The sequence below is a fragment of the Canis lupus genome, chromosome 35 (assembly GCF_011100685.1).
Source record: "Canis lupus familiaris isolate Mischka breed German Shepherd chromosome 35, alternate assembly UU_Cfam_GSD_1.0, whole genome shotgun sequence".
NCBI classification, from domain to species: Eukaryota; Metazoa; Chordata; class Mammalia; order Carnivora; family Canidae; genus Canis; species Canis lupus.
Genome location: NC_049256.1, coordinates 26,074,605 through 26,102,571, shown reverse-complemented (window position 1 = coordinate 26,102,571; position 27,967 = coordinate 26,074,605). Strand labels below are relative to the sequence as shown.

Sequence of the window (27,967 nt, the reverse complement as noted above, 5' to 3'; positions counted from 1 at the left end):
AGAGGCATGAGAAACGCTGCTGGGGCTTCTAGACGGGTAACCAGGGCGACAGAAGGGCCATTCCTGGGACAGGGACACGGATGAAGAGCAGATTGGAGGGATAATCATTCATGCAGAGGACTGTGTGTGTGAGGAAGAGTGTGAGGGCCAAGTGCACACACACATATAGTTGTCTACCCTCCAGCCCCACCCCTGCAGGCTAAACAAGACCCAGCAGTCCCCTCCCACCAAAAAGAAAACAAATCCAGACCACCTGTGAGACAGCTTGTCTGGACACCCCACAGAGATGGATGTCTTGGGGGTTGAGGGTTGGGCCACTCACAGAAGCCAAACTCTGTACATGTCTGGTACAACCACTGCCGGTCACCCACACCCGACACTTGGGAATCTGTGACCTTCAGTTGTGCCACTGTTTCTGCTCGGGAGAAGCTTAAACACCTCTGGCCGAGACTGTGCATGACAACCTAGAGGATGATACACATACATACATAAATCCCTCCTGTCCCCCCAGCAAGTCAAGGCCCAGGGCCTGAAAGCATACATAAGTTCCTGCATGTCAAAGGTCAGAAGTCAGAAGAGCTGCAGAGAGAGGTCCTGGGAGTCAAGGGTCAGAGCAAGTGGGTGCCTGGGTCTCTGTGGGTTAGACGTGAAGGTACTAGATGACAGTGACACCTTGGGCAAGTGATCAGCTCTTGGACCTCAATTTCCTCATCTGTAAGTGGGGGAAAGATAGTGCCTGTCTCCTAGAAGTATTGCGAGGATTCTATTATATATATAAAATTTATTTATGAGTATATAAATAAATATATGATCATATACTAATATATTAATTATAATATATTAATTAATATAATATTAATATATATTTATATATATATAAAGCACTTAGGACAGCATTTGGTCCAGACAGCGCTAGGAAGTAAGAGTCGTTTGTAACTATGGGTTCCGAGGCTGGGTTCCTTGGAGAACTCTGTCCCGAGGGCTACATTTCCTCCCTCTTTCGAAAGGCTAATTGAGCATCTGCTATGCGCTAGACTGTTGCAGGCCTGGGGAAGGAGACAGGACGAGATGCGCAAAAGAGGTAACAGAGTCGCTAACATTTGCAAACCGCGTGCTTCCCTTGACCGACGTCAGTGCACCTCCCGAGGGCCCGTGGATGAGGAAACGACGGGCCCAGAAGGACGCGCAGCAGAGCAGGATCCCCTGCGAGCCGAGGCCCCCACCCCGTCTCAGACCGCACGCAGGGCCGCTCACCTGCACTGCCCGCCGCAGCCCGTGGTAGGGCGCGGAGCGGCTGCGGTTGCTCCGGCCCTCGAGCAGGAGTCCGCAGAGCCCTCGCACGCTCAGCGGCACCCCGGCCTGCGCGTCGTACTGCACGGCGCCCCCCACCAGGGCCTGCAGCGCCCCCAGCAGCTCCGCCTGGTCCTCGGCTCTGTCCAGAGGTGAGCAGGCGCCCAGCTCCGCCCGCAGCGCCGAGCGAGTCGCCCCGCCCGCGTGCAGCCGTCGCTCCACCTCTGCGAAGGCTGCGGACGCCGCCGCCCGGCACTGCGGGAGCGAGACACCGCGCGGGCGAAGACCTGGGCTTGGGCCTCGCCTTTCCTTGCCCAGGACCCGCGTCTTTCACGCGCGCTCCGGGTTCTCCTGGCGGTGCTCCTCGCGACCGTCCCCCCCCCCCCCACCCCATGCGGAGCCTCGTCCTGCTGATAGGGTGACCCCCGGAACCCCCCCGCCCCACGAAGCCTCATCCTGTTGATAGGGTTGCCCCCCCACAGGCTCTCCCGCCCCGCAGAGCTTCATCCTGCTGGAAGGGTCGCGCCCCCCCCGCCGCCCCGCTGAGCCTCACCCTCCCGACGGGATCGCACTCCTCCCCTGCCCCCGCCTCCCTTCTAGGTGCCTCGCCCCATCTCTCGGTTCCCGCCTTCCAACCCGCCCACCTTCCGGGTCTCCGACCTCGCTCAGACCCGCCACCTTGCAAGTTTCGCGCTATTAGTCTGGCCCCCACCCTCCGAGGCCTCCGGCTCCCTACGTCCCTTCTGGCCCCACCTCCTACCTCCGGGGATCCGCCGAGGGCAGTTCTCGTCAGGCTTCGGGACACCACCTGTGGACCGTGGGAGGGAAGGAATCAGGGGACCCCCCCCCAGCACCCCCTGCACCTGCCGCCCGCTGCCTCTCACCTCGTTATACTCGGAGAAATCCAGCGTGGCCCGCACTGGAGCGGAGGAGGCGACCGATGCGAAAATGAGGTGGGGGAACTGAGGGAGGGCCGCCGTCAGCCTGCGGGGCACGGGGACCAGGACCCCACGTTCCCTGCCCCTGTGTCTCTCCCTCGGACGGTGGCCTTAGGCCAGGCCCTGCCCTCCACCTGTGCCCTCTGGCAGAGACAGTTCGTGGGGAGCTCCTCTGGGGTGAAGGAGGGTGCGGGGCGGGGGGAGTGAATGAAGACGTGGGGACCCCTGCCCCCGAGATGGGGACCCTCCCCCGCCCGCTTAGACGGGCCCCGGGGACCTTTAGCCTGGCCCAGGCGGCCAGGGAGCCGGCGTAGGAGCCTCCAAAGCAGATCCAGGGGCTGGAGGCGGAGACGTTGAAGAGGCGGGCGAGTGCCAGGCGGGCAGAGGCCACGTCCGCCAGCCTGGGGGGGCAGAGGGAAGGCTCGTGCATGTCCCTAAGAGTCCCTCCCTGCGCGGGCGGGGATCCAGAGACGTCGGTGGGGGCGTCTGGCTAGATACCCGGGCCCTGCTCCCCAAGTGTGCCCCGCAGTCGTTTCTGCAGGCACTCACCGGCCAGGGGAGACCCTCCTGGAAAGCCTCCACCTTCCTCCCTGCCGGCGACTTGGGGGAGAAAAAATCTCTAAGGCATCATAGCTGGAAACCTGACAAATAACAGGGGAGGGTTGGGGGCAGATAGGGAGAGCTACTCAGGAAGAATAAAGGTCCCAGGCTGCACCGGGTAGAGGCCACTGGAGGAAGAGGAGACAGAGAGAGAGAGATGTGGAATGGACCTAATATCCTCTTTTCTATCCCAACTGTTTTTTTCCTTCTGGAGCTTTCTGGCGCGGTATGTGGTTGGTGCCATCCTGCTGAGGTTAGAAACTGAGACAGCCTGTGAAAAACTTGAGAGATAGAAAGAAATAGAGAGGCAAAGAGATATAGGTGGAGATGGGGAGGGATGGAGGCCAGAGGGAGGCAGAGAGGCAGCAGGTGGGGGAGGACAGATTTGTCCCCAAAGAACAGTGGAGAACAGTGGAGCTGGCGATGGACACTGAGGAGGAGGAGGGGCTGTTAACCAGAGTAGGGACCCCGGGGGAGGGGAAGGAGGGAGTGGAGGGACCATACAAATATGTAGGGGCAGCCCACTCTCTGCAGAGGGAGGCTTTGAGAGGCTCCAGGCAGTAACGTGCCAGGAAGTCTGGAAAAGAGCAAGGACCTCAGTGTAGCTGGAGCCCAGCAGATGTGAGGTCCGAGAGTTACCTGGGGACCCAGACCCAAGAGGACCTCGTGGCCACTGTAAAGATTTTGACTTTAAGTGAGAGGAGAGATATGTGAGACATCTGAGCAGGGGAGTGGGGGTGAGTAGGAGGGGGGGTGTGTGCTCTACAGGTCACTCTGGCTTCATCTGTAGGATACCAAGTACCTGGAAGAGCCCAGGGGCAGAAACTGAAGCCCAGTGAGGAGGCTGTGGAACCCCAGTACCAGAGCTGGGGGTCTGGACCAGCAAGCTGTAATGATTAAGCAAGAGGTAAAAATATGCCTGAGAGGGAGAAAGAGATGAGGGGATGGGCAGAGACCCGGAGATAGAAAGAGAAAGCATAAGACACTGAAAAGGAGAAGAAAACATGCACCAGGGACCTGGGGGCCAACCTTAGGCCATGGAGGAGTGCAACACCGGTGCAGAGTTGCCAAAATACAGACGCGCTCAGTCCTGAGTCCCCAGATGCCCTCCCGACCCTCACTCACGCGTGGCGGCTGGACAAGAAGCGGAGCTGGGCCACATCCAGGCCTCCAGCGGGGACACTCAAGCCATAGAACCTGTGCTCCAGGCCTATCACCAGGGCTCCCCAGGCTGGGGCCAGGGCTGTAGGGTGCCCTGTGAGGAATATGTGGTTGGGGGGATGCAAGCTGCCTACCTCACTGCACCACAGGGGCAGCTCCCACCCTTGCCTCTTACCTCTCAGCACTGAGCCAGACCTGAGGCTGCTCTCGCCTCCCAGATGCAGGAACACGGGTCCACGCTGGCTGGTCCAGTGTTGGTCATTCACCCAATACCGCTAACAGGTTGCATGGGGAAGGAGAAGTAAGATCTAGAGCCCTGACTTATTCTTTATTCTCAGTTCATGGCAGTCTCTCTCCCTTATGGGTCTGTCTTTCTATGGTTAGGAGTAGGTGAAATTGGCTTTGTGTGTGTGTGTGTTCCATTCTCTCCTGTGCATCTCCTCAGCTAAAATGTAAGATCCATAAGAGCAGGTGGTTGGTCAGCTGTGCACTCTTGTGTCCCTGGGGTCTGGGGTAGTGGCTGCATACTGTGATGATATGTGCAGAATAAGTGATGAATGTGGATGGATTTGGACATAGGGCCTCGATGAGCTGACCTTTGCAGCCTGTGCACAGAGGACATCATTCATTAGATCTCTTCAAGTGTCTATTGTGAGGCAGGTCTGGTTCCAAACGGGCCCAGATTTCTGCTGCATTTTGAGATCTACATGTCGGTGGTGGATTTAATGATCAGTCTGAGGGACAGGGAGAAGTAGGGGGAAAGATAATGCCCAAGGGACAAAGGAAATGGAAGCTGAGAAACCCAAGCGGATGGAGGTAGGGGGTGGTCACTTACAGCGCAGAGGATGAGCCTATGGGGCCCAAAACCCCAGGCACTGAAGGTAGAGTGAGGGGAAGAAGGCACTGGGCTCCCCGTCCTGGCCTCACCTGCAGGAAGGACCGAGTGTCGGATGCGTTGAAGGGGTCCAGTGGCTGCTCCAGCCACCCTTGTTTGGGGATGGCCACAGCGCCTGGCCCTAAACTCAGGCTGGGGCTGGAGCTGTCCTGAATCTGTCCAAGGTGCTCGCCCAAGCGCCGAAGGAGGGAGACTGTGAGCCACGGAGGGGATAGAGTCAGGCCAGGCCTCCCTTAGGAGCCCCTGCCTGCCCTCCACCTCTCCTTACCTGGAGTGGAGGATGCACAGAGGGAAAGCAGGAGCAGAGGGCCCAGCCTCAGGGCAGACCTGTGGGCCATCCTGTCCCAGGTCTGCATCGGCTCTGGGTGCTCTGGTTGCCCCACTCTCTGAGGACCTTTGTCAGGCTCCTAGGACTGGGCATCACATTTTATAGGCTTTCATCAGGCGCTCAGGTTTCTTTTCAGATGCCTCTCCCGGGCCAGGCCAAGCGTCTGTGGGAAGCAGTGCCAAGCGTCTGTGGGAAGCAGTGCCGCAGGGAAGGGACGCGGGAGTCTGTACACACAGGCCTGCTGATGGGGCATCTGAGTATCCGGTTTCTCCCTCTGTCCCTGGATTTCTTATCCCTCTGTCCCCAAGCGCCCCCAATCTGGGCCTCAGTCTGCATTCTCCCTTTCAGACTCCACCTCTCCACCCAGAACTGGCCCTGCCAGCTCTGCCCCGCCCCCACCACCCCCATCCTCAGCCCCAGGGCACCAGGGTGCCCCACTTCCCTTTCTCCTCCTCCCCCAACCCCTCACTTCTCTTTTGTCTTCTCTACTTGAGCCTCTGTCTCTGAGTCTCACCCTGCCTGCTTCCTCAGTTCCTCCTCTTTCTGCCTCACTCCCAACCCTGTGACCCCCAGGTCTCACCACTCTTAAAAAGAAGCCTCCTTTGGAGAAGAAGGATTTCCTTTAGCTTTAAAGAAACAGAAGAATTCCAACAAACTTTTTACTCTTTTATGTAAAAAGGGGATCTGGCCATGTGGCTGGTTAGTTCAGGTGGGTAGAAGGTGACTCTACCAACACTGATGGTTGGGAGTTTGATTGCCAAAAAAGGTATTATTAGTTTTAAAATGTGTTTTAAAAAAGTAATTTTGCGGGATCCCTGGGTGGCGCAGCGGTTTGGCGCCTGCCTTTGGCCCAGGGTGCGATCCTGGAGACCCGGGATTGAATCCCACGTCGGGCTCCCAGTGCATGGAGCCTGCTTCTCCCTCTGCCTGTGTCTCTGCCTCTCTCTCTCTCTCTCTGTATGACTATCATAGATAAGTTGAAAAAAAAAAAGTAATTTTGCTGCAGTCACCTCAGACATTGGAAATAGCGTCTCCAACATAAAATTGAGATTAAATGTTGACTATTTCTCAGTTGTCTACAGTGACAAACACTTTCTCTATCTAGTCGGGGCAGGGCAGGGGGAGAAAAAGAAGCAGTAACTGAAGAAAAGGTAGTGTAAAGCCTTCAGGTAGAAGTCATAGCAAAGAAAAAAGAAAACAAGGGTACAAAGTAGGGATGGTACTGGAGGTGACTTGAGTCTGTGGGCTGCTGGCCATCTGAAGGCCACGTGTCCTTGTCTGTTTCCTAGGGCCCAGCCCGCCGAGTTTCCATGTCGCCCTTGGGTGCTTCATGTACCCAATTGTCTCCTCATCTCCCCACTGCCTTTCAATACCGTTGAAGTTGGTATTTCTTATTTTATGTTTTTAAAAAAATCTAATCGGTCACAATATGTACTTTTCCTTTAAAAAGCTATCAGTTTGCTCCCACCAGAATTTCTTTCTATAAGACAATTTTTTTTCCTTCTGGATCTCTGAGACCAACAACAGTTTTGAACATAAGATAGGCATTCAGTCAGTATTTGTGGAGTCAGCATATGAAGACTTTCCATCAGAGGGTGTTTCCAAATGTTGGCATTTTATTTGCTAATTCTGATCAGTACACCTGTATAAGCCTGCCCAAGTCACTGTGACAAGACAATATGGTTGTAAAGGTCACATTATTGTAGAGGATTCACATGAATATCAGAAATGAGAAATAAATTAAGAAATATAATCAACGGGCAGCCTGGGTGGCTCAGCGGTTTAGTGCCGCCTTTAGCCCAGTGTGTGATCCTGGAGACCTGAGATTGAGTCCCACATTGGGCTCCCTGCATGGAGCCTGCTTCTCCCTCTGCCTGTGTCTCTGCCCCCTCTCTCTCTGTGCTCTCATGAATAAATAAATAAAATCTTTAAAAAATTTATATATAACCACAGCAAAAAAGTAAATAAAATGTAGATGTTTTAGATTTGATAAACAGGCACTTTTAAAGGATAAGGAAACCATCACTCAATACTTGAAATATGGAGCCAGAGTTCACTGGCCCTTTGAGAGAGCTGAGGGATGATGTTTTGGCGGCAGGGGGTAGAGTGGGTTGACATGATCTATGGAAGTATGATTGTTTGGGAGAGACTGTTTTTGTTTGGCACGCAAGGGCTGTTTACTGAAATGAATCCATCTCTGGCTGACCTTCAGAAGGCAGGGGTTGACAGTGATTCACTGACTTGAAAACAATTATTATTGAGATTGAATTGGCTTAAAATCGGTTCTGGTGGCTATTAGTATGGCTACACAATAATTGGTCGTTTTCTAAGTTTGTGATTAGTTTATGTTCTCACCATTTTACTTCCACCTAAAGGCAAAGATCTTTCCTTCCTTCCTTCCTTCCTTCCTTCCTTCCTTCCTTCCTTCCTTCCTTCCTTCCTTCCTTCCTTCCTTCCTTCCCTTTCTTCCTTCCTCCCTTCCTCCCTCCCTTTCTCTGCCCTTTCCTATTTATTTATTTTAATATTCAAGTAATATATAATAAAAATGGTTTATCTCTGAGCCTCTCAATCCATCTTAGATACTTTTAACTTCTAGTTCAGTGATGAGATGAGTAGCAGAGATGGAGTTAGGGACATGATGGGGGATGTACCGGCAGGGATGGGTCATGATCATAGCATGGGTGATGGTGGAATTAGGATAAGAAACTGGGATATAGGGAGCACATAACCAGATAATAAGAAAGTAATTTTTATTTAGATCTTTTCACATCAAATTAACTAGAAAGAATTAACTACTGTGGTGGATGTGTTGCACTAATAACCTCAATTCATCTTCTTTCCCTTTATTCATGTTGTATTTTCATGTGACCGTGTTCTGCATTCTTCCTCTCTCTTGGCTGAACACTGTGACTTACATAGGCCAACAGGATGTTAGCAAACTTAACCAGGAGATTCTTGAATATGCCCTTTGCTCTTTCCACTTGCTTGCTTTAATTACTGTTTTTTGTTTGTTTGTTTTTTAGTCTTTTTTTAAGAGCAGTTTTAAGTTCATATCAAAATTGAGTGGAAAGTTCTTATATACCCCCAACCCCACCACACACACAACCTCCGCCACTATCAATATCCTGCATCAGAATGGTCCATTTGTTACAACTGATGAACCTACACTGACACATCATTATCACCCAAAGTTCATAGTTTGCATAGTGTAAATTCTGTATGTTTTGCCAAACACATATTGTATGTCTACCATTATCGTACCATACAGAATAGTTTCATTGCCCTAAAAATCCTCTATGTGCTGCCTGTTCATCCCTCTATCCCTCCTAATCCCTAACAACCTCTGATCTTTTAACTGTCTCTATAGTTTTGCCTTTTCCTAGTACCATATAGTTGAATCATACAGTATGCAGCCTTTTCAGATTGGCTTCTGCCACTTAGTAATATTCACTTAAGATTCCTCCATATGGCTTGGTAGCTCATTTCTTTTTCGTGCTGTATGATATTCTATTGTGTGATATTCCATTGTATACCATAGTCTTGAAGTCAGTCCTCCAACTTGATTCTTTTCTTTCAATATTATGTTGACAATTCTGGGTCTTTTTCTTCTGCATATAAACTTTAGGATAAGCTTGTTAATATTCACAAAACAATTTGCTGGGGTTTCAACTGGGATTGTGTTGAATCTATAGATTGAGTTGGGAAGAACTGATATCTTGTCAATGTTGAGTCTATCTATGAACATGGAATATCTATTTAGTTCTTCTCTGATTTCTTTCATCAAAGTTTCATAGTTTTCCTCACATATAGGTTTTATATAAATTTTGTTAGATTTATACCTAAGTATTTCATCTTGGGGGTGCTAGTATAAATCACATTGTGTTTTTAATTTCAAATTCCAAGTTTTCATTGCTGGTGATTGGAAAGGAAAGATTGACTTTTGTATATTAGCTATGTATCCTACAACCTTGCTATAATTGCTTATTAGTTCCAGAAAGGGTTTATTTAGTATTTTTTTCCTGGTTGTTTTTCCCCTGAGCCATTGTTTTGAGAACTTGCCTGGGTTTAGCATGCTGGAGAATATGAGATGTACGGATATTGGCGGATTTTTGTTGTTCACCAGACATGTGAATCAACCCAGCTGGGAGATAAACAGTCTGGTCAATTCTAACCTATGTTAGTTAATGACAGATTAGTGAGCTAAATAGATTCTCATTGTTCTAAGCTACCTAATTAGGATGATTTGTTAAGCAGTAAATTGGAGGCAATAAATAACCAAAGTGTACATTAAAAGACACTCCAGTAGAATTAGCCTCCCTGCTATTCCTTTAATGCACAAGGTAAATTCCACATCAGGGTCCCTGTGAGCACAGTAGCTTATGTCTGGAATGACTTTATCTAGACAGCCCCATAGCTCATTTATTTTCTTCCTTCAGATTTTTGCTCAAGTGTCACCAATAATCCATTTAGAATTTGAAAATAAAAATTCACCCCTAATTTCCTTCTCTCAATTTTTCTCCTTAGCATTTACTATAACAATGTCAGCATTTTATATGTAACTTTGCTTTAAAAAATTTTCTGTAATCTTGCCAGTAGAAATGAAGCATTTCTGTTTTGTTCATAGGTGTTATTCCAACAAATATTTATTGAATGAATGAGTGATTAAGTTCTTTGTTCAAAGAAAAGAGGACACATGTTTGAAAAGAGGGTGGGAAATAGAGCAAACATCCCTTAGGTCTGGCCCTCCAGAGATGTTGGGTCAGTAGAGCTGGAAGGACACATTTACCTTTTCCAAAAGTTCGTAAGAGGACCCGCTTGGTGTAAGCTCCTTCCATTTCCTTTCCCTCCTTTCAACACCTAGAAGCTAGGTGGAATGGAATTACCCAATAGGATTTTAGGGATAAGATCATCTATATTGCAGTCAGAGGGGTCTCTTAATTTAACAAGATCTATAGAGTGTCTAGATTAATCATCTTGATGTCATTCACAGGCAGTAGTTCATTGCCCTATATGCTGGCAACTAGAGATTAACGTGAATCAGTAAATCTTTCAAAGTCATTTTCCCTTTGAATCTCTTCTGTCTACCGTCTCATTATTTTTGCTTTTTCCAGTTCCAGTTTACCCCCTAAAAAAATCCAGTTGAACCACCTGTCTAAATACTTGAATCACCTTGGGGCAGAGATTTTTAGTGAGGATCAGGCTATAAGTCTCCTCACAGGTCCGTTGCCAGCCCATGGATTGACTGCTCTTGAGAGCTCTGGCCCAATCATATATGGCGGGAAGTTGGATGTCAGCATTGCTCAGTAGAAAATATGGCCGTCCTTAAAGAGTACATAGCACACCTGTGACTGCAGGCTGATGGGGGAGCAATGTCTATTAAATGAGAATGAAGACATGGCAAGCAAGGGGATTACCAAGTCTGGCACTCCATAGTGGACATCTCATGATTCCTTCAACTGTTTTAAATTTTAGCATAGTTCCAGAACCAGTTTTCATGTATTTGTCCTGAAAAGGGAAAATAACAGAGTAGAGAAACATGGAGTCAAATCTATTTGTGACATGTTGTTATCATAGAACTTTGGAAAATTCTTCCATCTCCTCAGGGAAAGGAATTCACTTGTACTCCTGTCAGTGAATTACTAATGAATTACGGTTTTATCTGCATTGACTAGAGCATTCTCTTGACTACTGGATTATTCTCATGAATTTTCAAACATACTATTTGACTCCTGTCTTTAAAAGGCTTCTTTTGCCTCAAGATTTTCTTCTAGCGACTGTCCTAGTTGTCAGATGGCATTTTTATAAAATCCCTAAAGAACTATGTAGACATACAGTCTGCAGTTCTCTCCTCCCATTCTTCTTCAAACTACATCCAGGATTTTTTTTTACACCACCACTGCATGGAAACTTCTTGTCAAGATCACCAATGACCTCTAAATGTCTAAAATTAATAATCACTTCTAAGTCCTTGACTTCTCAGGGTTCATAGGCACATCATCCTTCTTAAAATATTTTCTTTATTTGACTTTCAAGATGCTGCTGTCCTGGTTGTCTTTCTACCTCCCTGGCTTCTTATTCTCAATATCCTTTGTTTCCCCCTCTTCTCACCCACCCTTTGCTATAATGGAATGTCTCAGAGTTTGGTCCTTGGACCTCTGCTTTATTTATAAACACTCATTTCTTGGTGATTTCATTTGTTCTCATGGCTTAAATAATGTCTATATGACTACAACTGACAAATTTGTATCCAATAGTCTAGACCACTCCATTGAATTCCAGGCTTGTATATTCAATGGATTCCTTAGCATTACCCTTGAATGTTGTATACCAGGCATCTACCTGTTACCATGTCTAAAACAGAACTCCCATTTTTTCCCCCTAATGATGCTATTCCATCCAGTCTTACCCATTTCACTTGATGGCAACTCCATCCTTCCAGTTCTGCAGAAAATCCTCAAAGTCATCACTGGTTCCACTTTTTTTCACTCTTCACATCCATTTTCTGAGGAATTTCTTTTGCTCTGTCTTTAAAATAGATCTAGACTGTAATTAATTTTCACCCACTTACCTGCCAGCATTCTGACAGTTATCTCTGATATGCAGCATGAAAGGCAATTCATAGATTTCCTTGCTTCTATTCCATTCCTTTCTCCATACAACATATTCTCCACAGATCTGGCAGAGGGGTCCTTCTAAAAAAACTTAAGTCATACGGATTCCCTTCACTGCTTAAAATCCAGCGTCTTCCTGTTTTATCAGTGAAGGCCAAAGTCCTCCAAGTCACTAACAAGGCCGCACTTGACCTGCTCTGTGGCTCCCTGCTGCCACCCCTCTGCCTCCTCCAGGAACTACTCTCCACTCGGCTCTCTCCCTCCGCTGTAGTTTGGCTTCTTGACTCTCCTTGTAGACCCCGGCCCCACTCCGGTCTGAGGGCTATTCCTTCTCCTGTGTCTCCCACAAGGATGCGGACCAGCCTCTGCCTGAAAAGCCCCGCGGCCTAGTGTAGAATCCTCTCTGACCCAGGGGAGAAGACACAACATGATCAATGGTTGATGAGGGAGAGGAAGAGTCGCAGCTCTGGTCTTGTTATATACTATAGTTCTTGTAATTTAAAGTTTTGGGTTACAGAGGGAGCACGAACATTTGAGACTTGGTAGAAATGTAGGCAGGTTTAGGTAGAACATTTTTGGAACGAAACAGAATTTATGGAGAAAAAAAGAAGTAGCACTTGTTTCCACCCGGTTTCGAACCGGGGACCTTTCGCGTGTTAGGCGAACGTGATAACCACTACACTATGGAAACCCGCTGAGTAGGAGCCCCTCACATTCTCAGATTAAAGTGAACCTTAAGTTTATCCTTTCCTTGAGGCTATATTCGTGGAGGCACTACTTTCCTCTCCACACTCTCCGATTCTTAGAATCCACAATATCTGAACTAGACAATTCATAGCCAGGCCAGTGTCACCCAGAGAGTCCCAATTACTTTGCAGACATGGGGGGATTGCAGTCAAACTCCTGGGACATGTCTTAATCTGTCATAGGCTCCTGTCACTGATCTTGTAAGATGTTCTGACCTTCATCTCTCAAGGAAATTGTTCTGTAGGAGCCAGAGCCAATTGGTGAACCCAGGACACTTGTCTGGACCACATGATGGTGGGCCAAAGGTGAAGTGAGTATGGCCCGCATTCCTACACTTAGCCTTTGTGAAGGACTGGGCATCCCTGACAAGCCACCTTTCCAGGACAGGGTGGGCTCACTTTCTTTTGGCTGCCTAGGAGAGGCAGGGTACCAAATGTTCTTCTCTGTTGCCAAGGGCATCAACAGCCTCACAGTCTCCTTTCTTTTTGAAGTGGAATGGCCTGGAGAATTGAAATCTCATCAGACAGGACACCCACGAGTGTTTTTTCCTAATGCTGACAGCCTGTCAGGATCTTGGTATTGAAATTCATTCAGACATCTGCTTTTAACACTCCTAAATAAGATGCTTTTTTGAAGTTTGAAAACAAAAGACAGGGATGGTGTTCATGCAAAGATGTGCAACAAGAAATAAATTGCCTGGATGAGTTTGGGAAAGTTTCAAAATAAGGCAGAAAAAATTTATTCATGGGCTAGTCACCAACGAGCTAGTGTGTGTGTGTGTGTGTGTGTGTGTGTGTGTATGTGTATATATGTCACACTGTATTTTTATTATAGTTTCATGCATATATTAGCAGCTTCCTCATGCATAATTATCTCAGCTTTGTGAACAATATCCAGGGGACCACACTTTACCAATCCTGAAGAAGGGAATTTGATAAAAACTTCTAAGAATGGTTATGGTTTTCATCAAAGAAAAGTATATTTATTCAGCTTGGCATTAAAACACAAGTTGCCTGAGGAAAAAAGGATATTTTGTACCTTCTATTCGACTTTATTTGAAGTTATTCAGCAGTGCCTGGCATATAATAGGAGTTAATAGTCCTTGAATGAATGAATGGATGATGGATGAATTAATGAATGAATAAGCAGGACCAAATAAAAAATCAAGAACTGAGTTTTAGATATCTAACCTGAACTTTTTCCTAGTGTATTCTAACCACAGGGCATTTTGGGTGCATGCCAAATGAGATGCTTTTGAGTTTCCTGAGCACTTAAAATTCCCTCCTCAACTAGTTATGATTAGACTGTCCCTGGACCTATTACCTGGAGCCAATCTTTTGTCAGCCTCCTATTTCTCACATTTGTGCCTGTCTCCCACCGCAGGCACCAACACTGTGTCTTAGTGTAGTGGTTACTTCTTGTGTGTTACATGCAGAAGCCCTAGTCTTATTCCCCAAATCTGAAATAAACCAAGCACTGATTCCGTGGCCTGTTTTTTTTTTTTTTAATTTCATAATAGAGAAACCAAGATATTGTTTTACAACCTTTGGCATCTGGATGATGTCTGCTCCAGTAGCCTAAAGGGTTCTGGAGTCTGGCTGACATTTACACTCCCTCCTTTCTTGCTGGCTACCCTGAGGAGCCATCTAAAAGCATTTTCAACAAAACTAGGGTATCCATAATTGCCAAATATTCTCAGAACACAAAATTAACAGTTGATTTGGGGGGCTGTGGTGGAAGCTATGGAAATATGGAATGCAGGCAGCTTCAGCTAACAAAGAGGAGGCCATGGCACCTGAGCACTGTGGGATGACCACCATGGGGAGAAATTGATGCTCAGTAATAAAAGATAGTCTCATTTGTGGCTTCCTACGAGTGGATTTCATGTGGGTCCTGACACTTAGCTCTATATTCTGAGAAATTGGAACAGTAGAAGGGGAAGGATAGTGGTAGCTGAGTCAGAATTTTTCAGAATTTAGGAAGAGTCATCAGACACAGCAAGCAGCTTGCAAATGAATTTCTGATATGTCTTGAATGACATTTATTTCTTTAGCTTAATCTCATTGGATTGAAATGGGCAGTAGTGAAATGAGAAAGCAGGGAAATCTGACATAAAAAAATTCTTCTTAAGCCTTTTCAGTATTTTGACCCCAATATAAATGGTATATTACCACCCACTATTTTAGGAATCCTTTGGGTTTTATAGTGATAAAAAATCATATTCAAAGATTGACCTGATTATAATTATGGAAAATTAAGCACACATTTGCTTTCTCTAGAAACTAGAGAAACTAGAAAGGGCATTACAGATGTTTGAAGGCATAAATGCACAAAGACAAAGAGATGAGAAGTGGTGAGCAACAGTAAGATTTTGAAGACCAGGGAGCAGGATGATTACTGTAATGAAGGAAACAGAGTTTATTAAATATGTTTTTAAAAACCCTTCTTTTTAAGGTTCATGAGTGTTATTACATGAAAATCTACTCTGTTACATCTTGTAGTTTCATAATATTCATTATTATACATTTACCATACTTACCTATCTACTACCTACCATCTATTACCTATTACCAATGATGGTGTCAAGGTAGAGTCTGATTCTGAAGGAACAAAAATACTGCTGCTATTAACATCCACATGTGACTCAATCTGTGCCTTTCTTAGATTTTTTGGGGGGTGATGAGGAGTGAGGATTTTATACACCTGGGAGAAGAATGCCTAGGATCATTGGATCTGATAAATCTTGAGTTAAAGTTAATAGACTGCTCTCCAGGATGGCTGCATCAGGATAAAATTCCATCAGCAGGACCCGAGGATTATTATATCCCCATTCCTGCAATAATGGTCACATCCAGGTTTCTAACTCTTCAAACTTGAGGTAGAATAACATCTCATTTTATTTTGCATTTTCATTCAGTATTAATAATATTAAATATTTTAAATCTTTGTTAATCTTTTCAGATTCTTCTTTATCCTGGCTTTGACGAGCATCCTGTTCCTATTTTTTTACCTATCTTATGTCTTATGTGTCTGATTTTCATGGCTTTTTACTACATAATATAGACTAAGCTGTCATTTTAAAATGTTCCACACATCTTCTATTTTAGTCACATCTGTCCATTTACTTTTCCATTGTTGCCTTCATTGAACATTTTTTATTTGGATGAAGTAAACTATACCAACTGTTTGTGCTTTTAGAATTTTTTTAACCTCCTCTCTGACATCTAGGTCACAAAGATATTTCTCTACGTACATTTCTATTAATTTTTAGCTCTCACATTTAAGTATTTATTAAAGTATTAAAACATACTTAACTACTCCCTAGTTAAGTATGTTTTATAAACTATAGATAATTCTACCCTGTGTGAAGAATCACAGTAATAGAGGCAACAAAAGCAAAAATAAACAAGTAGGACTATATCAAATAAAATCTTCTGCACAGCAAAGGAAACCATCAACAAAATAAAAAGGCAATCTTTGGAATGAGAGAAAATATTTGCAGACCATATATCTGATAGAGGGTTGATATCCAAAAAAATTATAAAGAACTCCCTCAACTAATTTCAAAACAAGCAAACAAACAAAAACAATAACAACAATAAAAAACCAAAATGGGCAGAGGACCTGAAGAGACATTTTTCCAAAGAAGACATCCAGATGGCCCACAGACACATGAAACAATGCTCAGCATCAGTCATCATCAGGGAAATGCAAATCAAAACCACAGTGAGCTATCACCTCACACCTGTCAGAATGGTTATTATAAAAAAGATAAGAAATAACAACTGTTTGTAGGAATATGGAAAAAAGGGAACCCTGTTGGGGTCCCACTGTTGGTGGGAACATAAAATGGTGCAGCCACTGTGGAAAACAGTGTGAGGTTTCCTCAAAAAATTAAAAATAGAAATACTGTATGATTCATCAATTCTACTCTGGATATTTAGCAGAAGAAAATGAAAACACTAACTTGAAAAAATACATGCATCCCATGTTCATTGCAGCAAATGATCCCAAATAGCCAAGATACAGAAACAGTGTAAGTGCTCATCGATGTGTGAATGGAGAAAGAAAATGTGGTATATATGCATAATGGAATATTATTCAGCTGTAAGAAAGAATGAAATCTTGCCATTTGTGACAACACAAATGGACTTTGAGGGAATTATGCTAAGTGAAATAAATTAGAGAAAGACAAATACCATATGATCTCACTTATATGTGAAATCTTCAAAGAAACAAACAAGCAAACAAAACAAAAAACCTGAGACCATAGATATGGAGAATAGATTGGCAGTGGCTAGAGGTGGAAGGTGATGGGAGTGTGTGTGTGGGGGGGTAAGATTTGGCAAAATGGGTGAAGGGGGGCAAAAAGTGCAAATTTCCAGTTATAAAAGAAATAAGTCATGGGTTTGTAAGGGACAGCATGGTGACGATGGCTATTAGTACTGTACTGCATTTTTGAAAGTTGTTAAGAAAGTCAGTCTTAAAAGTCCTCATCACAACAAAAAAATTTAACTACGTGGTGATGGATGGTAACTAGACTTATTGTGGTGATCATTTTGCAATGTATACAGATATTGAATCATTACATTTTACACCTGAAGCTAAATAAGGCTATATGTCAACTATACGTCAATTTAAAAAAATGACAATAAAAAGAATCAGTGATAGAATCATATAAGCACTCCTGTATGTCAATGTATGGGAACTCTTTTCTATGATACATGCTTTTTTGTACCTGCTGCTCCCTCCCTTCAAATCAGCTCTGACCCAGGCCCTGACTCAAGCCTGGATTTCCCTCAATACGTAAAGGCAAGAATCTCTCAGGCCATCCCTTTGCTCACTAGCACAGAATATCTGCAAAGCCAGAGACAGAGTTCTGAGCTGGATGGACTAATGAAATGAATGACACTTTCCTTTCTCATATCTTTATCAGGCAAGAGAAGACATGTTTTTGAACGTAGCTCTGTGAATTGCCAGGAATGGCTGGGCTCCTTCTGCCTCAATGGTTTTGAGTCTGAGGAGACTGGTCCTTGGACCTTTTGTGCTTGTGTGGTACAGCTGACACAATCTTCTCATATTGCAGTTCTTTCTCCAGGTCATCAAAATGGCAGAGAGGTATTTATTTACTTACTTTGGAGGCTCTCAATAGGTGTTTTATGATGTTTATATATCGATTCTTTTCTAAGTCTACATCAGGATTAATTTCATCTCTGAGTCCAGAAGCCCTCACAGACTTTCAATACAACCCCCCAAATGCCCATCTGGTACCTGCTTTCATGAATTCTTAAACAGTCCAGTGACTGAAGTGTCTGGCGGTGTCTTACTGACTTAGTAGATGGTGTGCACCTACCTCAATGCCTAGCACATAGTAGGTACTTAAGAAAGAGATTTCATTAGTGGATAGTTAGAACCCTTGGTTACAATACTTCCTTATTAAAACCAACATCACATATTAAATTCCAAACTCTATATGTGTGCAGTAGGGCTTTCTAAACTTACTTTAAGGGTAATTTGTCTCAATATTAACTGTTCTCTGGTTCCAGACTCAAAGCCCTCACTTGGACAATCAGATTCAATGGGTTTGGAATGGGCTAAGATTCAGCAGGCAAAACTGTTCCCTGATGAGTGATGAAAATTGTAGACACCACCTTTGTAGAGCTATGAGACATAGTTCATGGGCTGCATTCTCTCCACCTCTTAACGCTACTCCCTTTCCTTTTTGGTTTTCTTTACAAGTCCACTAAAACAAAGGTCTTTTCTTGAGCATAAAAGTGGTGACAAAGTGAGTTGAATCTGACAATGTGAGTATTCCCGTAGCTGTGCCTTTTCTGTCATAATATTTTTCATTTTAATGCAAGTCCACGAGATCAGGGATGCTTCAGTCTTTCCCCAACACCACCATAATGTAATGTACAAAGTGATGATTAGAATATTTGTTGAAAATAAATGTTTTGTTAGTTGTTTTTTTTTGTTGTTGTTGTTTGTTTTTTCCCTCAAAAAGCATTCTAAGGACTTGTTTCCTCTCTATACATTAAAGCCTGGTCACAGATTTCCCTGGTGTATTCATAACCTTCCAGGGACTAGCAATGCTAATTAATTTTGATTCAGTAATTTTGACATGAACATTTGAGTGTACCACCGGGATGGCCAAATGGTTAAGACCTTGGACTTAAGGTCCAATGGACATGTGCCCATGTAGGTTAGAACCCTACTCCCAGTATGTGTGCATTATGTGAGATTAAAGATCCCTTGGGACTTGGTCCAGCTCTGCAGCTGGGTCTGGGCTTTTATTGTCCAACTTGACAAACTCTATTATTGGTACATTCAGGTAATCTACATGTCATGTCATCACGGACATATTGGTAAGGTCTACCATCTTGGGGCTCCTGGATGGTTGGTTAAGCATCTGCTTTTGGCTCAGGTCATGATCCCAAGTTCCTGGGATGGAGATATTTGCTGGGCTGGGCTCCCTGCTCAGGGAAGAAGTCTTCTGCTTCTCCTGCTCCTGGTCTCTCTCTCACTCATTTCTTTCTCTTAAATAAATAAAATATTTAAAAAGAATAAAAAATTAATAAAAGTCCACTGTCTTTTTTAGCTTGTTTTTAGGTGTTCCTTTCCTTTATCTTTCTTCCTGTCTTTGAAATTTATGAGCATTTTACATGGTTTCATTTTATCTTCACTATTGCCTCGTTTTTCATGTCTTTTAAAACCATCTGGATTGGTTTCCCGATACACACCTCCAATTAGTCCAGGTCTACTTTCAAATCACATTATGCTGCTTCTTGTGTGGTGTGAGCAACTTGCAATAGCAGGCTACTCTCTCCTCTGTTTTGGGTTATTGTCATCAGACATTTGCTTTCATTTATACTGGACAGCATGTCATTACTTTTACTATGCAGTCAATCTTACTGAAAGTAATTAAAATTGGGGAAAATATTCCTTCTATATATCTGCACTGTAACCATTTCTGTGGATATTCAGTCCTTGTAACTCTCTGGCCTCGTGTTCCTTCTTCCTGAATTCCTTCTTCTGACATTTCCTGTGGCACAGACCTGCTAGTAATACAGTCTTCTGATTTTGTTTGTCTGGAGATATCTATATCTTCTTCATTTTGGAAAAATATTTTTGGTTTGATAAAGAATTCAGGGTTAACAATTTTGGGGCTTTAAAAAATTATTATTATGTTTGGTCTCTCACCACTTGGAAGTTTCACTCTCTTTTGGTGAACGTAATTTCTGGCAAGACATCTGCCATAACTTTTACTTTTTTCAACTATATATAATACATATTTTGTTCTTTCACTACCTTCATTATTCTGTCTTTTCTACTTGTTTTCAGCAGTTTGAATATGAGGTAAATAGGGTCCCCCCCCCCACAACCCTCCTGTATAAAATACTTAAGGTTCTCTGATCTTGGAGCTGTGGTTTGATGTATTTCATTATTTGGGGAATGTACTCAGTCATTATATCTTCAAATATTGTTTTTCCTGTTCTTTTATCTCTTTCTTTGCCTTCTGGGATTTCAGTTATAAATATATTAGACCACTTGACATTAATCAATAACTCTTCAATGATTTTTTTTCTTGGTATTTCAGTTTGGGTAGATTCTATTGACCCTCCTTCAATTTCCCCTCAGATCTATGGAGTCTACTGGTAAGTCATTAAAGGCATTCTACATCTCTGTTACCATGTGTACTTTTATTTTTAATTTAGCATATCCATTTGACTTTGAGTTTCTAACAATCTACTGAAATTTCTCATCTGCTGATGTATGTGCTCCATCTTTTTCCACTAGTGCCTTTAACATAATCATCATGGATATTTGAAATTCACTTTCTTTTTTTTTTTATTTTTTTTTTTTAATTTTTTTTTGAAATTCACTTTCTGACAGTTCCACTATATGGGACAAATCTGAGTCTCACTTTGTTGATTGCTTTTTCTCTTGACATTGCATGGTTTCTTCTTGCTTTTATGAGTGTCTTATAATTTTTCATTAGCTGCCGGACATAGTGTCAGGACGGTAGCCAGTGAGGCAAATAGTATTTAGGCTGCAGATGGCTATGTCCCTTTTACTAGGCTATTAATGTGTGAGGCTATATCAATTTAAGCAGAAGTTGAGATCTGCTTGTGTCTCCCATCACTGCTCTGATTTCCTTCAGGGCACAACCGGCTTCAAATTCTTTTGGTGGGACTTTGGGTGTAGGGTATGGTTGAATTTTTTTGGAGTGCTTTCTCGGTGTTTTTACTCTACCTTCAGCTTCAGCCATCTCTGTTTGAGTTTCAGAGAGGGTTTCTCCCTTTGGATTTCTTGCCTTCCCTCAGCACTACACTTCTGTTTCTGGATGCCTAGTCCTTGCTAGTCTGGCAGGTTGTGCAAGACTTCCTCTTCCAGTTCAGCCCAGACTTGTTAGATCCTGTGGCCCTGGGTCTCTGAGGTAGGGCTTTCTCAGGCAGCCTGCTCTGCCCCATGGGGATTGGCATTCTCTACTATTCTGGGCCCAATATGGCTTTCTGACACTCCCCCCCAGGGTAGAGATTTTTATTCTTTTATTCTTCAGTTTCTGACAGTATTTGCTGTTTCTCCCTCAGCGTTGAAGACTTTGTTATTTGGGGGCTGACGCTTCCTCTGGCAGGTCTGGACTCCTGAAGGAGGCTTCCTCTGCTCTCTTCTCTTGCCCCAGCCTTTCTTGTGAATGCTCAGTGAAGTGTGTGCAGACCCCACTTGAATACGCCCCTGCTGGCCCACACCTGGACTTCAGCAATTCATTACAAAATGATGAATTTTAGGGGGACTTTCCTCACCCTCTTGCATGGAGGCCACATTTTCACCCATTGCTTTTGGGTGAGCCAGGGTTTATGTCCCATTTCTATTTGGAAGCACTGGTTTTCCTTAGATGTCAAACTACGTGGTTGCTCTGATACCCCAGGTTTCATTGGTTCACAAAAGATGATTTTTAAAAAATACCTAGATTTTTGGTTGTTAGATTAGGAGCAACACCCTTTCCAGCTTTCTTCATGTTAGCTGGAAGCTAGAGTCCTATAGGACTGTAATCTGAACATAAATGATGTCATACTACTCATTGCCTAGGATATTATCTTACTGATCTTCTGAGTGTCCAGTATGATGAGAAATCACAGTAGTCAGAAATAGATCTAGTCATAATGATGGCATATTAAAGATGGGCATTTGATGCCTTTCTATCCAAAAATCCAAGAAGGAAAGAAAGGGGTGTTTTGAAGGCATAAATGCTCAAAGATGATAATAGGAAAGTAAAGAGCAGCACCAAAATTTTGAAAACCAAATGGCATGACACACAAGGAGGTTTGTTGTAAGCCAGAATGGGGGAAAGCTAAATAAAAATGTAACTTATCTTGTGGAAACCAACCCCTAAATTAAAAAAAATTAAAATTGGTGGCTGTAGGTATTTATACATGGACAGTGAAAGTAAAGCTAAGAGTAGAATACACTTGAATCTCACTTTTCAGGAGTTTACAGCTGTAGACCCTCTCCCTCAATTTCAAGATCCCCAGGGGAGATCACCCCTCCAAACTGTGGCAGAATATTTGGAGGATGATTTCATTAAGTGAGTAAGACAGAAGCTCACCTGCCCGGAATACACTAACAAATTTGAGAGGTATATACATTCTACAAACTATCCTATCTTATCTTGGCTCCATTCATAGTCAGGACTATAATATCCCACAGGGAGCTGGAAGATTTGTTTCTGAAAATCTGCCCAGTCTGCTTGTTGATGCTGACAGGGAAGATTTTCCCAACCAAATGGCCAGCCAAATCAACCCAAAGTTAATTTCCCCTTTAAGAGCTCCACCCTCAATGCCTGAGCTTCTGGTCAGGCAGGAATTGGGGCATCTGAAGTGAATGAAGTCTCCTGAAACTGAACCCTTAACCAGTGGGATCTGGTGTGATAGGTAGTCCCAAAATTGAGTTAAATCCAAGACATCCAGCTGGTGTTGAAAAATTGCTTGGTAGAAAGAAAATCCTCACTCATTTGGTGACCAGAAGTGTAAAGTGTCCTGTGTAAGTAGTAAAGGAGACATACAGGAGGAAAAAAAAAAAAAAAAAGCTTTTTTTCCTAATACACCTCTCAGCCACAAATTCATCCTTTTAGACAGCTTTTTGAAAAGGGAGTATTTTAATTTATTTTTTGTTTTAAAAAATAAAGAAAGAAGTCCACAAGTTTTCTCCTTTAGGTCCAAGAGTGTGATTATTATATCAAAGATCTTTGTTTGTTTGAAAGGGAGGTGGAAATAGATTTCTTTCTATGACAAGCCACCACCCCAAAAGAAAAAAAAAGTATTCCATGAAATTTACATGTTTAGAACAAAAATCTTGAGAGTAGAAACGATCGGTTATCTTAAATTACCTGGGAAAAAATTAATTACCTTGGTTAAAGCCTGGTGGAATAATGCTGAGGTACTAATTTTCATCTCCATATAGACGCTCTGTTTTTTTTTTTTTTTTTTTTTTCATTCTATCTTGAGAGCTCTCAGTTGGCGTTAGCTGCAACAGCGGGTAATAAAACACAACGCACTAACTAGTCCAGTACCCCTTAAAGTGTGGTCTGCGGAATACTCGCGCCAGCATCTCTTGGCTAAAAATTCACGGGTTGAGTCCTACGAACTAATGTGGAATCTCTAGGAGTGAGGCCCAGAAAATTGTGTTTCTTCCTCCCTCCCAGTGATCTTCCTGCGCGCTAAAACTTGGGAAGCATTTATTTTGGGAAGCTCCAAATCCTTTGGACGATTCTTCTGTCCTTCTCCATCTTTTAATTTGCTTTCAGCCCAACAGGCCGTGCATCAAACTGGGTCTGGACGCGTGGCAGGCTCATTTTTTTTTATCCGCGGCCCCCCCCCTTGCAACGCACGCTGTCCGGCGCCAACACACGTTGTAAGATCCATACGTGTGTATCCACAGATGAAGGTCTCTTTTGCTTGTCTGTGTCACCCACACCCCTTTCAGGTGGATTTGCTTCTCAACACCCGCCCCACCCCCGCTGCCCCAGGGGCGCGCGCAAGAGCACCTGCAAACCTGCAAAGGGCACCCTCCTGTTGGAAAGACCCGGCTCCAGGCTGCCGACCCCTTGTCTCCCTAACACCCTCGCCCTCTTGCTGGTCCCTTTTCTGTCTGGGATCCTTGACAAACCCTAAACAGTCCCCAGCGTTGGTCTGGGGATGGCGGTGAGGCGGAGGCGCTGTGGGTGACAACGAGGGGCGGGACAGGGAAGAGGAGGGTGAGTGGCTTTCGGGGAGGGGGGGGTGTTAAAGTGCATCTATCTCTGCGGAGATCACCAAATGGGGGGTCCAAGTGAAGCTCTGATTTCGTTTGTCCACAGCCACCTCTTTCTTGGCTCAACATTTCTCCAGTGGGGGTCCCTTCTCTTTCCTGAGGGACTGATGCTCAGGGACGGAAAGTGTGCAAAGTGAGTCCGAAGAAGGAGAGCCCTGCAGAATGGGGGAAAACTTAGTGAAGAAAATACTGTTTGTAGTGGGTGGTTGTTGTTGTTGTTGTTGTTGTTGTTGTTGTTGTTGTTGTTGTTTTGGTGCTTCTTTGATTTTTAAATATCAAGATATAATTCACATACCATAAAATTCACATAAAATGTACAATTCAGTGGATTTTAGTGGATTCAGAGGTATGTAATTACCTTTACCTAACTGCAAAACATTTCCATCATCCAAGCAAATTGTTCCACCTTTCCAAGGTATTGTTCCACCTTTCCCAGCTCCTGGCAGCTACTATCTCAGTGGATGTGCCTATTCTGGAAGTTTCATATAAAGAGAATCATATAATAAGGCATTTTGCGTCTGGCTTCTTTCACTCAGCACATCCCTTCAAGGTTCATCCATGTTGTAGCATGATTCAGAACCTCATTCCTTTTTATGGCCAAATAATACTCCTCATTTGATTCTTTAAGTTGTCCTTTCAAAGATCTTCCGGTTAACTCTCTCAGTTTGGTAAAGAGAACGAGATGAAAACGACATTGCTGAAGAGAGACAATTTGAGCCACTCATTCAGACTTAAGGGGGAGCCAAGGTAGCATGTGTGGCAGTACCATACAAAGTCAGATGAATTATTTTCCAAAGGACTTTTGAGAATTTGTTTCCCTTACCAACTTGAAGAAACACAGAAAGACATTTTAAGAGGAAAAAAGGAAGCCCAAACCAGCCAGGAGTCAAACCTAGAATCTTCTGACCCATAGGCGGATATGTTATCCATTGTGCCACTGACCCCCTTGCTTTGGCCCCCTTGCTTTGAAAGTGTTGATTATCCATTATTCATTAGAATTGTTGAGAATACAGTTGCTTTGTGATGCAGGCAGAAGTGAGTTGAATAAGACCTGTGGATTCCCCTAAAGCAGATTGATTGTCTTTGTGGTTAGCTCCCATAAGTTACATTTATGAAAGGATTTTCTGACTTGAAACATCACGTATGTGACAGAATGTCCTTTGCATTTTTTTTCATTATGTGCATGCTTGTTTCTATTGTTTCTACTTGTCTACTTCAGTAGTTTATACAATGGGTTCATTGGTCCATCAGCAATCTTATTTTTCTTATGTACTTCATACTGAGGCTATGTGTGGATCAATTATTAGTGATCCATATCATTTAAAAATTTGATACAATGACAAAGAAAGTGGAATAAAATACATTACTGAGTTATGAGGCATATGTTTTCCACCTCACTCTCCAAAGAGCCATAACTCTTGCAAGAGGAGATAATTTCAGACTCTATGCAGCAAAACAGACATTCAGAAACCCTCACCTTCCCAAATTAGGCCAAGTGGTGGCAAGCATTCAAAAACAGTAAGCATTTTAAGACTCAAATTCACACAGGAACTTAGAAGTTTGGATTTATACTTACAAAATTAAGGAATACCAGTCATCATTACATAAATCGGCTACATATATTGAAGTGCTCAAATACAGGTAGAATAGACACTTGGAAATACAAAAGCATCTGTAAGTGAGGGCGGTCCTCTCTTTTGAGAAGGAGAAGCACAGGCGCTTTGGTTCTGGGCAGCAAGGTGCATGCAGTCTTTATCCTGACTCCTGCCCCAGTAGAATTACTGCCTTGGCCAAATTGTTATTTTCTCTTTGCTTTGACTTTCTCATTTCTGTATGATGTTTTAAAGAGCACCTGGCACATGCACACACTCATGGCTCCTCAGGATCCTAGACCTTTATGTTTCCTACCAGTCTGTTTTAGGTTTGTTTGCTTGCCTTTCCTTTTTCTTTTCTTAGATATCAGAGAACTCTTTAAGGAAGCTTACCTACATTGCTATTTTCAGCATGGGGAATTTTATTGAAGAGTTTTTAAAACAAAATTTCCTGGTTCTCTTTCCCCTGTGGTCTGCCTCTGGACTTCATAATCTCAATATGAAACCAGCAGCTATTCTGAAGGAGGAATTGGCGGGCTCTGGGGACTAAGGAAGTGCTACCTGTGCACAGGGGCAGGGATTTGTAGATGCCTGGCTTGGAGAAGGATACCTGTGCCAAAATACCCAGAGTGGTGCTTGAGAAAAGGCATGGGGGATCAACACAGACCTCTGGATAGGGAGCTGCCTTCCTACTTTGCAGTTGATGGAATAAGATGAAAAGCTGAGAGTACAGCTGTTGGTGAGAATTTCATTTCATAGTTTGGATAGAAAAAGCAGCCTCATACGCTGTGAGCAGGACTTGAACCTGCGTGGGAGATCCCATTGGATTTCGAGTCCAACGCCTTAACCACTCGGCCATCACAGCCTGGCACAATGTTGCTGTTTATACATTAAAATACACATTCTTACCAGGTCCTGATTTTACAGTTCAGCTTTACCAATGCTGGCTGCTTCTGCTCATTTGGCAAAGCTATCTTCAGCAGATGCAAAAAGAAATCACTCATCGGGCCTCTCCACTGCTTTCCAGCTTCCTCCAACTCGACCCAACTCTGCCAGGCCCCAGGCTGCAACATCTCACCTCTTTGAGAGAAGGCAATATTCCAGTATCACAAGAATCATTGATTTTCAAACATTTTTTACAGTCTTCACGGATGCCCTGGTTTTACTTCATAGCTGGCAGGGAATGCAGTGGGGAGTTGTAGTAAGTGTGCTCAGGATCCTATTCAGTTGTGCTCTCTAACAGAATATACTGTGCTTTGCTGCTGTGGAAGACAATTTGTCAGGACCCACCAATATTTCAAATACAGGAGAGATTATCCTGTGCTTAAGTCTATTCTCTGCAGCATTAATGGTAAAAACACGATCGGGGAAAAACTTAGTTATTCAAAATTATTTAATTAGATAAATTATGGCATAATTACACAATGGAGTGCTATACATATTCAAAATAAAATGAGAAAGATCATTGTGTACACACATATATTTTAAAATAAAAGCAATGGCGAGAGCAATCTGCATACAATGCTACCATTGGAAGGATATTTGTGTTAGATTATATGCATTTTACAAAGCATCTTGCAAGGATCATCAGTTGACAGGCTAGAGACTGAAGAAATGGAATCATTCAGGAGCAGGAGGGAGAAAGCTACAGCATGCCATTTTAGACTCTGAATGGACTTACTAAAAAAAAAATAAATAAATAAAAGCTCAAGAAACACTATACATGAGGAGGTGGGGGACAGGAATTGTTTTTACCAGAGGCCTTCTCTGGAATGGTGAGTGGAGAGCTTCCTTTCTGGAACTCAGCAAGACTCTGAGGAGTGAATTGCAATTTGGAGTCAGTCTGGAGTCAGTCAAGAAGCCTGAGGCAACAAGGCAAGAATGTTCTGGAGTGGCAATCTAACCCTGCCCTGTTCAGAGTCAGGGAGCCCCTGGAATGCACACCCTGATTTCAAAGCTTGTTGGGGGAGCAGTCTGGATTTGCTCTAGGGTGTTCTGGGAGAAGCGGAAGAAGTTCTCTCTCCACAGTGTAGTCTTGGACTATTTTGTCCAAGAATTTAAATAGCCTAAGCTTCCTCCTTTGGATCTAGGAGTACAACTTCAAAAATCAGGGTTTTTGTGGGTTTTGTTGTTGCAGAGAAAGTAGTAACTTCTGTCTCGGCCAAAATGTAGTTCTTACAACATCCAGTTTCCAGGAATTGTGTTCACAGGAAATCCTCTCTTGGCTTTAGGGGCAAAGAGCTCTGAGTGGAGGAACTCTGTAACATCCTCCAGTCACGACCCTAGTTTTGCCATTTAACCAGTCCACAGCTGTGCAACAGACCTGGGACCAACCCAAGGCTAGCTGTGGGGCTGTGTCATTGGTTTGATTCTCAGGCCTTTGACAGAACCCTTTGGAGACTCAAGTAATCTTGAGATGAAGACTATTGAGCCTATCCAAAAATTAAAGGCTCCTTTGAAACATCTATGGTTCTTAGATGGATCTTGCTTTTCTC

At 43.8% G+C, this 27,967-nt stretch overlaps 1 protein-coding gene and 2 non-coding genes across 3 annotated transcripts in view; all 3 read right to left on the bottom strand.

Moving 5' to 3' along the window:
• PRSS16 (serine protease 16) overlaps nucleotides 1–27,967 on the bottom strand; it is a 31,908-nt gene that overhangs the window by 1,682 nt on the left and 2,259 nt on the right. Inside the window, exons 2-11 of the mRNA XM_038584429.1 lie at nucleotides 11,619–11,737; nucleotides 5,153–5,375; nucleotides 4,917–5,077; nucleotides 4,165–4,264; nucleotides 3,954–4,083; nucleotides 2,506–2,629; nucleotides 2,175–2,252; nucleotides 2,051–2,098; nucleotides 1,255–1,545; nucleotides 323–464 (exon numbers count right to left, since the gene is read on the bottom strand). Coding sequence (XP_038440357.1) covers nucleotides 323–464; nucleotides 1,255–1,545; nucleotides 2,051–2,098; nucleotides 2,175–2,252; nucleotides 2,506–2,629; nucleotides 3,954–4,083; nucleotides 4,165–4,264; nucleotides 4,917–5,077; nucleotides 5,153–5,240 — 1,162 coding nt within the window. The 5' untranslated portion in view covers nucleotides 5,241–5,375; nucleotides 11,619–11,737. The remainder of the gene's footprint in view (nucleotides 1–322; nucleotides 465–1,254; nucleotides 1,546–2,050; nucleotides 2,099–2,174; nucleotides 2,253–2,505; nucleotides 2,630–3,953; nucleotides 4,084–4,164; nucleotides 4,265–4,916; nucleotides 5,078–5,152; nucleotides 5,376–11,618; nucleotides 11,738–27,967) is intronic.
• TRNAV-AAC lies at nucleotides 12,442–12,514 on the bottom strand. The gene has a single exon. It is a non-coding gene; the product is annotated as a tRNA-Val (tRNA).
• Nucleotides 26,257–26,337, bottom strand: TRNAS-CGA. The gene has a single exon. It is a non-coding gene; the product is annotated as a tRNA-Ser (tRNA).